This window comes from Gymnoscopelus microlampas (assembly GCF_963454915.1).
Source record: "Gymnoscopelus microlampas genome assembly, chromosome: 2".
Taxonomy (NCBI): domain Eukaryota; kingdom Metazoa; phylum Chordata; class Actinopteri; order Myctophiformes; family Myctophidae; genus Gymnoscopelus; species Gymnoscopelus microlampas.
In genome coordinates, this window is record NC_139939.1 from 60,825,244 (window position 1) to 60,835,336 (window position 10,093).

At 43.1% G+C, this 10,093-nt stretch overlaps 1 protein-coding gene across 1 annotated transcript; it reads left to right on the forward strand.

The window, feature by feature from the left end:
• Positions 1-2,756: 2,756 nt before the first annotated feature.
• Positions 2,757-6,333, forward strand: LOC311056178 (microfibril-associated glycoprotein 4-like; the record flags this gene model as incomplete). Its single annotated transcript, XM_084072618.1, has 3 exons — positions 2,757-2,886; positions 4,851-4,892; positions 5,669-6,333. 3 exons carry the CDS (start codon positions 2,757-2,759, stop codon positions 6,331-6,333), a joined length of 837 nt encoding a protein of 278 aa, XP_083928744.1.
• Between the last annotated feature and the right edge of the window lie 3,760 nt (positions 6,334-10,093).

A 10,093-nucleotide genomic window follows, 5' to 3' on the forward strand; every position in this document is an offset into this window, starting at 1 on the left:
CCATTTGGTCCCTGTCCATCATTTAGCTGGGGACCCCCTGGAACCCCCTCAGGTACCCCTGGGGTCCCCGGACCCCACTTTGAGAACCAACGGTGTAAGGTACTCCGAGAAGAAACATCCCGATAAGGTACGGTCGGCGAGGGGTTCCCGATAACTTTTAGATTTCAAACTTGTTGGATATTTGGGGCTATCGGCCCCGATCTAGTGCAGCTAGCTACAGCCAACACTGCAAGAAAAGAGGCATTAATGGGCATTTTTGGGCATTTACAGTTGCTCAGTAAACCTGCAGTTTGCTGGTGTTTTTGTACGTAATTGGAAATTTACAGTTGAAAATGTTTACTGTGAAATACGTCTATATACTTTGGAAATCAGTGATTTACCGTTCCTCTGCCAGACAAAGACCCAGCAGGAGACTGGCCATTTCCTTTGACATCCAAATTCACTCTTTGTTTAAAGAGGGGGTCTCTCTCTCCCTCTCCCCATTACCAAAGCAAAAATGGAACAAAACAAAACTATACTTTTCAATGTTTTTGTTAAGGGCTTAAAAAAGGGCTTCATTTGTTAATCTTTTTTTTATATATAATCTAAGTGAATAAGAATATTTCCCATATCTGTTCACCGAATAGGTGACTGACTTAATGGTGTGTGTGTGTGTGTGTGTGTGTGTGTGTGTGTGTGTGTGTGTGTGTGTGTGTGTGTGTGTGTGTGTGTGTGTGTGTGTGTGTGTGTGTGCGTGCGTGCGTGCGTGCGTGCGTGCGTGCGTGCGTGCGTGCGTGTGTCCACCTTTGCCTGTGTGTCACGCTTGGGCCCTGGGCCAGACTTTGGACATGTCTGCTTTATGTGCTGCTGCGGGTATCTTACCTACTGTACACTGTTACGACCTGGCTCGTAGGCCATAACAAAAAGGAGGAAGACACACGGCTGGTTTAAAAGTGTATACAATAATATCATATATTTAACTTAAATATAACAAAGAATGGCATGGAGTGTGTTAGTCTGTAGAATCAGTAAGTGAGTGGATGTGTGCAAACCAAAGACTAAACTGAAGAAGACCAAATTAGTTGCTGCTATATCGCTGTTGTCGAAAAGAAACCTCTTATCTCCATATTCAAACTTATGTTTTTTATTAGATAAACGCCCTACTTCTTCATACTACAGCGTCACACAAAAGCATCAAATGCTTTTTTAAATGGAATCCTGAAAAGTAACTGTTTTGGACACAAGTTTTTCAGAAAACCCAATGCCCAGCCTGCAGGACCTGTGGGAAGACACTCAAAGACAGACAGGGGAGTAGCCTAAGCAAGCGAGCTTGCTTGAGGTGTGAAGGGGGATGGTGTGTGTGTGTGTGTGTGTGTGTGTGTGTGTGTGTGTGTGTGTGTGTGTGTGTGTGTGTGTGTGTGTGTGTGTGTGTGTGTGTGTGTGTGTGTGTGTGTGTGTGTGTGTGTGTGTGTGAGACAGAGAGAGAGAGAGAGAGAGAGAGAGAGAGAGAGAGAGAGAGAGAGAGAGAGAGAGAGAGAGAGAGAGACGGGTGTTCATTTACAGCAGCACAGGTTATGTTGATAAAGGCTGGTGATGTTTGCTTTTATGCATTATTGCACATTTACCTTAAGACAGGCAAGCCCATTGTATTTAGTATTCAGTTAGTATTTTATTGTTATTTATTTGGTCAGGCATTTCTCAGGACAGCTAAAGGTCCTTATTTGGGCCCTTCCAGGACCCCATTGAGTCCCTTTGTTCACCAAATTCAAATCAGAAAAGGAGCCAAGCAGAGAGGAGTGAAAACTAAGAAAGTAAGTGGATTTACATGCTGTACAGATCTCTTTAAGTTATAGATTATTGTGTATTCCTTTGTTTGATTTTGATTGAATACTTTATTAGCAGTTTGCTAAAAAAAAGAGCAAGTAACCTACAGTTCAATACAAGGTCTGCTAAGAGGATTTTAAACCCCAAAAAGCCTATGGCTTGTTTACATCAAGCTAAACACAAGCTAAACTTTATTTTCATGCTGTTTTATGCTGCTCAGTTTGGGTATTCTTCCTGCTTGTCTTGGTTGAATTATTATAGTATGCTAGCTAAGCTATTAGCTGAAACTTTTACATGTGCTACAACATATTTATTGATTTGTTTTATTTTATCTAAGTAGGTAATTGTGTTAGCCTTTCACATACAGTTCAAAAGCTTAAATGCTAGGTTTTGATGGAGGCTTTGAACAGGTCGGGGGTGGGGTGGAGGTGTCTACAGTCTGCAGTCTGCACTCTGAAACTGGCTTCTCTGGAATCAAGTCAACTAACATATACTGCTTTTTAGACTTTTACTGGGGCCAGTTAAACATTGCAGTCACATGTAGGGTCTCTTTTAGAGCAGTGTAGATGTGGAATTGTGTTGTTTGTGTAGATAAACAACTAAATAGATCCTAATTGTGTTTTCCTTGTATTTCAGTGGCTTGCAGGACTCTCTTTGAGTCTCTGAGAAGAAGCCATCGCCTGGACCAACCAGAGAATGCTGACCAGAAGAAAAAGATGAATGCCTCAATGAAGAGCCGACAGAGAAGATTGAGGGTAAGTTATATGGAACTGTTTGTAAGATGTTTTTTTGTTTTACATTCTGTGTTCCTGTAATAATGGTAATGTAATACATAATTTAATTGCTATTCTATGTTTTACAGTTGATGACCACCAGGACTGCATGTCTGGAGTCTGATGGAGAAAGGGCCGTGTGGGCGCACGCAGGCCCAGATGAAGAGGACGGCATCGTAGATGGACGGGCGGTGTGGATTGTTTCATCTCCACCCGAGAGAGATGAGGAGCTTTCTGCTTTATGCCAGGTGCTTCAGGAGAGGAAAGACAACCGAAGAGACCCGCGTTCCCTTCATCACCACCGCGTGCGGCGAGACACACTGGCACAGAACAGCTCATTTTTAGCTCTCTTACACAGTAACTAAGTTGTCCAGTTTGGTGGAGGGACTCCAAAGACAAGAGAGGCCGTTCAGCGAGACACTGCCTGAGAGACAGAACTACAATTTCTTTTTGTTATTATTGTCCCCTTTGTGGGAGTTTTGTACAACTTCTGGGGGTCCCTGGAAAAAAACATTTGGAGATGGGGATTTTTTTTTTTACTGTTTTAGAAGATATTTGTAGAATCCCCAGAAACAAAGATTTGAGTAACAAATGTTCGCTTTAAGAAAATATATATATTCAAAGATTTGCACAAATTTTCCACGATTTTGGAGCAGATTTGGTTCCATTTGTACACTCTCAGAGTTACAGACCCGTAAGGGTCCATTTGGTTCCATTTGTACACTCTCAGAGTTACAGACCCATAAGGGTCCATTTGGTTCCTATCCATCATTTAGCTGGGGACCCCCTGGAACCCCCTCAAGGACCCCTGGGGATTTTTTGTTTTTACTGTTTTAGAAGATATTTGTAGAATCCCCAGAAACAAAGATTTGAGTAACAAATGTTCGCTTTAAGAAAATATATATATTCAAAGATTTGCACACATTTTCCACGATTTTGGAGCAGATTTGGTTCCATTTGTACACTCTCAGAGTTACAGACCCATAAGGGTCCATTTGGTTCCTATCCATCATTTAGCTGGGGACCCCCTGGAACCCCCTCAAAGACCCCGGGGGATTTTTTTTTACTGTTTTAGAAGATATTTGTAGAATCCCCAGAAACAAAGATTTGAGTAACAAATGTTCGCTTTAAGAAAATATATATATATTCATATGTTTTTTTTTTATATTAATAAACACAATTTACCTGACTGAGATTGTTGCCTATTTGTTTTCAGAATCATGTATGTATATGTGTGTGTGTGTGTGTGTGTGTGTGTGTGTGTGTGTGTGTGTGTGTGTGTGTGTGTGTGTGTGTGTGTGTGTAACTAAATAAATGCATACATAACATATAAATAAATATATATATATATATTTATATATATATATATATATATATATATATATATATATATATATATATATATATAAATAAATAAAATAAGGGGGGGGGGCACCCCCCCCCCCCCCCCCCAAGATCCCTAGGAGGGGGGGTCACCTTGTGAGCCCCCCCCCCCCCCCCCACACACAATGTGACCCCCAAAATGAGGGCGGGATGCCCACCTACGTCACAGCCAATCATACGTGGCTTATTGCACATGCTCAGTAGCATTACTCGAGATAGGGAGGGGGGATCTCCCCCCTACCAAATTGTGGAAATCTAGGTCAGGGCTGAAGGTGTGATTTTCTGGCAGCAACCCCAGCAGGGGGTCACGCATACTTAATTTGGTACCATACAGGAGTTTACCGACCTACAAAACTTTGAGTTTTCCGAGTGGAAAACTCTTGTAAATTCTTGTAAATTCTCTGAGTTTACATCTCATATTCATCGGTTTTCATAGCCGGAAACCTTGTTTTTTTTGCAGTGCAATGAGAGCACATTACAGCCACGCTCCGTGGATAGTCCTCCCGCATAGAACCGCAATATTACCGTCCAGACAGTCCTGTCCTGTATTAGTTAAACATGATAAACAGATTGATAGAGTGAGCGTATATATAGCCTTTCACGTTTTCGTGAGACGTTTGGAATAAAAACTAATGTATGTATTGGGTCAGGATCACATCGTGGTGAAATATCTTGCAATCAGTGAACCCCTCTCGCCGACCAATCAATTGTGCGAGAACCACAACGATATATTTAGCCCGATTTCAAGAGAGAAACTCGTGCAATGTGAAATGCTTAACGATCTGTTCACTCGCCGACCATTTCAAATGTCGGGCACTGTGTAGGGGCCCTAAAGGCTGAGATTTCTTTTTTATGTTTTAACGTAACATTTTCTGTGATATTTCTCTGCAGTGTTTGTCAAGGTGAACCGCACTAAGACCAAGTTGGAGGAAGGTAATTTAAACACACACACATTACATTACATTACATTAGCAGACGCTTTTATCCAAAGCGACTTACAATAAGTGCATTCAACATAGGTAGGGAACGAAACTACTAATCACCAGAGGTCTTAAGTGCATTTCCTGTAAAAACAAGCAACCAAGAGTATACCTAGCACTAAGGTAAAAGTGCAATATATCAGCTACCTACTTTCTTAAACACATGAGATAAAATAGCCAAATCAAATGAGCACGAGCAGTGGCGTGCACAGACATTTTGAGGGGCAGGTGCTCAAGTAAATTATACTTTTTTTTGTTGACTTGGTCTGCTCTTTTTTCCCTCTACACCTATACCTCTTTGCCAAAAATAGCCGATCTACAAGCCCACAACGCCTCGTGCTGCAAGGCGTTGTGAGCTTGTAGATCGGCTATTTTTGGCTAAAGTTCTCCTCAGAAAAGGGATGCTAGGTTTCGAGTGGTTATGGTAAAAAGAAAAATCATATCACATAAAGATTTGGCAGACCCCCTGTAGTAACTCTGAGGACCCCCTAGGGGTCCCGAACCCCCTGTTGAAGACCCCCATGTAAACTGAAAAAAGGGGCACTTCTGGTAAAGAGGGCAAAGGGCAGGTGCTCTAGCATCACCTAGAGTCTATCTGTGCACGTCCCTGTAAATGCCAACCTTTGCCAACAGACTACCAGCCTGTTGTAATCTGAAGTAATCTGAAGTAATCTGAAGTAGTCTGAAGTAGTCTGTTTGGTTGAGAGTCACCTTTACTTGTTGTTGCAGATCACTCTAATGCTTGCTGTGATCTCGACTGTGAGGAAATCTACAACGACGTCTCCACGCAGAGCGGCGTGTACAACATCTACCCGACCACTACTACACCTGCCAAGGTCTACTGTGACATGGACACGGACGGAGGGACGAAGTGGACGGTCATCCAGAGAAGAGTGGACGGCACGGTGAACTTCTACAGACGCTGGGCTCAGTACAAGGCCGGGTTTGGAGACGCATCGGGCGAGTACTGGCTGGGACTGGAGAACATGCATCTCCTCACCAAGAACACGAGGTACCAGCTGAGGGTGGACATGGAGGACTTTGAGGGAAACACAGCGTTTGCCTCTTACTCCTCCTTCTCTGTGGGTTCTGAGGCTGATGGCTACAGGCTGCAGGTCGCTGGCTTCCAGGACGGAGGAGCGGGAGACTCACTGACCGCGCACAGTGGATTAAAATTCTCAACCTTTGACAAAGATCAGGACACGTACGGTGGGAACTGTGCCGTTAAGCATTACGGTGCATTTTGGTACGGCGTGTGTCACCAGGCTAACATCAACGGTGGTTACCTTTGGGGACAGACGCCTCATTTTGCAACAGGTGTAAACTGGCTGCACTGGAAGGGTTATCATTACTCCCTGAAGGCCGTAGCGATGAAGATCAGACGTGTTCATTAAACCATTGGTTCTCAAAGTGGGGTCCGGGGACCCCCCAGGGGTCCTTGAGGGTGTTCCAGGGGGTACCCAGAAAAATGTGTAAATATAGCGTCAGAGTAATTATGACCTTTTTATACTTTGGCTATTCAAAAATAGCAGATCTACGAGCTCGTAGCGCGGCACCGAGTGCCGCGCTACGAGCTCGTAGATCTGCTATTTTTGAAAATTCGTGAAAATGTGTGCAAATCTTTAAAAACATATTTTTTAAAGCGAACATTTGTAACTCAAATCTTTGCTTCTGGGGGTCCCTGGAACAATATATTTTGAGATGGGGGTCCGCGGCCAAATACATATCATTTTTGGGGTCCTTGACATGAAAAAGTTTGAGAACCACTGCCTTAAACATGTTTAGGGTCACATGCATATGTTTTTGAAAAGCCCAGCCGTGGTATAAAAGGCATGATGCAACATCTTGCTCTATTTCATGGTTTGAATTATTATTATTATTGTCTCTTTGGGACTCTGTTTAATCCTAAACTCATACAGTAGATATCTGTTTTGTATCACATATTACTATTACATATTACAGTGGTGACCTGGCAGGGCTCTTAAATAAATACATAATCCAAGCTGTTGAATGAATAAAGAGAATACACACCCCATGAAGCATTGAATTCATGGACATTTTGTACATTTTTGATGCATTCCTGAGCCAATCATGACCAGGTGTATTTCCGGTAGGAGACTCAAAGAGACTCTTTTGAGTGTCCTACCGGATATATTAGCATCTTTCCGTCGGTAATCAAACCGTAGGCTTAGGAATGAGACAAAAACAAACAAATCTCCATGAATTCAATGCTTCATGGGGTGTGTGATTTATAGAACATAATCATTTTTCTGGGTGAACTACTCCTTTAAGCTCAGCAGATCAAGTATGTGTTCTGGAACCGAAGCAACCGAATTAAAGTAACAAAAAAACCCAAAAAGGTTAAAAAAAAACTGAAAATAACCGCAAATAACTGTTACTAATATGCATTGGGTCAATAGTATACAGCTACTTCCAGGGGTGTAAAGTAACTAAGTACATGTACTCAAGTACTGTTTATGTAAAGTTCCTTTCCCCTCCATCAGGCGCCCCGGTTGACCAGGGGGAGGCAGTATAGAGACCAAGATTACTGCATGTTTTTGTGAGGTTACCTACCCTAGGAGACACGGGGAGAACATGTGAGGGTATTAACTACCCTAGTGTAGTAGGGCTACTGCGCACACACACACACACACACACACACACACACACACACACACACACACACACACACACACACACACACACACACACACACACAGGCAGAAGTTGCAGAACATTTATTGCTTTCGTCCATGAATGAGGTACAACTTCACTTCAACACTTGACCTGTTGACGACTGTATTCATAAAGAGGTGCTTTTCAGCATTGGTTCTCAAAGTGGGGTCAGGGGACCCCCAGGGGTCCTGGGGGGGGTACCAGGGGGTCCCCAGCAAAAGTAGCTTAAAATAGTGTCACCATCGTTTTAACCCCTTTATCCATATTTTATACTTTGGCTATTCACCGGGTGCCGCGCTACGAGCTTGTAGATCTGCTGTTTTTTTTTAAATCATGAAAATTTGTGGAAATCTTTGAATATATATATACATTTTTTAAAGCGAAGGTTTGTAACTCATATCTTTGCTTCTGGGGGGTCCCCGGAACAAAATATTTTGAGATAGGGGGGTCCGCTGCCAAATACATATCATTTTGGGGGTCCTTGACATGAAAAACTTTGAGAACCACTGGTTTACACTTACAGCGTCAGTGTGAATCTATCTACTTCCCTTATCAACAAACAACACACAAAGCAACAGTTGGTTTAAAATGCTCTGGTTTCACATCAGTTTAAATTATGATAAAAAAAAACAGCAACAAAAAACATGTAATCCCAAAGTTAGTGGTTGAAATGTACAAATCCCTTTGATGACATTCAATGTCATTATGTTTAAGCACCGCATTTATACAAGCACCACCTAGAAAACAATGATATAAACATTCATATGTACACCACATGCTTTACAATATGGCTTATTAAAGGACTGTTACGTGATCCGTGTTCAGGCAGACGGCAGAATTAGGACTGAACTGTTTTAGATTCAAAGCAACTTAATGCAAAGATGAAATATGCCTGATAATCAACCCTTCACTGAATTGTCAATATAGTTCAAATCAGAACCAGTGATTTCATTCTTTAAGTGGAAGACTAGACGGGTTGTTGTTTGTACAGTAGCTTACAACTATACTAAACTAAAGTCATCTGTGAAATACCGTGGTGGTAATATTAAGCTACAGCATAAAGTCACACGTTAATTCCCTCGTCGTTATAAATACTCGTCCCAGCGACAATTAGCATTTCACCCGCATTAGCATTAGCACTGGGTCCGAACCAGCTAGCCAAACTAAAACGTACAGATGGTTGATGCGTAGGTAGCAGTTTTGCTAGCAGCTTTGAGCGCAACAGGTTAAACACTCGCAAGGCCGCAAAACAGAGAAAATAGGCGGTTAACCGGAACACTCGCCCCAAAACACGCGGACCGCTTTCGCCCCCAGCGGAGGACCATTCGTACCGCATGGTGGGAACAGACTACAGGCCCTAATATTAAGTTAGGAAGTAACTTAACCCCCCCCTCCCCTAGTCTCGGTACCCCCGAGATGTCAAACGTGACCGAGTAGGTTCTGGTGGCCAGAACTACCTGGAGGGTCCAACCGTTCCGAGGTCGTTGGATTTGTGTGTCCGACCATTCCGACTGGGGTGAGCAGACTTTGGTGGCTAGAAATACGTGGGTTCGCCGAATTTGTCGCCAAGTTTTTTGGGCAAGCGTTCTTGTTTTCAATAGCCGCTGTACAGTATAAAGCCGATGTAAATAACTCACCACGCGTCACATCGCGTCGTGTGTTAGATCTCCTATTTTCACACACGTTACCAAAACAAAAGTATAAAATAGGTCTTAATTGGTTTAGGACCGTTAGGCTAAGCACTCGTTCACAGAACATAAGAGATGATTTCATCCAAAGTGTTTTACAGTAACGTCGTCATTTATGTTGCAGTGTCCCTTTATACGTCAGGCTAGTACTTATACATTAAAGCTGCAATCTGCTACTTATTTTAACTAATAAATGGTTATTTTATCCAATGTGTGTTTGGTAGAGAATACAATATAACTACATGAGAAGGTTGGAGGTCAGGTGGTCTCTGAGTTCTACTCTTATTGAGACCTTTACACCATGATGTCTGGTAGGTAACAGGAAGAGTGGGCACTAAAGAGGAGTGGGCACTAAAGAGGAGTGGGCACTAAGGAGGAGTGGGCACTAAAGAGGAGTGGGCACTAAAGAGGAGTGGGCACTAAGGAAGAGTGGGCACTAAAGAGGAGTGGGCACTAAAGAGGAGTGGGCACTAAAGAGGAGTGGGCACTAAAGAGGAGTGGGCACTAAAGAGGAGTGGGCACTAAAGAGGAGTGGGCACTAAGGAGGAGTGGGCACTAAAGAGGAGTGGGCACTAAAGAGGAGTGGGCACTAAAGAGGAGTGGGCACTAAAGTGGGCACTAAAGAGGAGTGGGCACTAAAGAGGAGTGGGCACTAAAGAGGAGTGGGCACTAAAGAGGAGTGGGCACTAAGGAGGAGTGGGCACTAAAGAGGAGTGGGCACTAAAGAGGAGTGGGCACTAAAGAGGAGTGGGCACTAAAGAGGAGTGGGCACTAAAGAGGAGTGGGCACT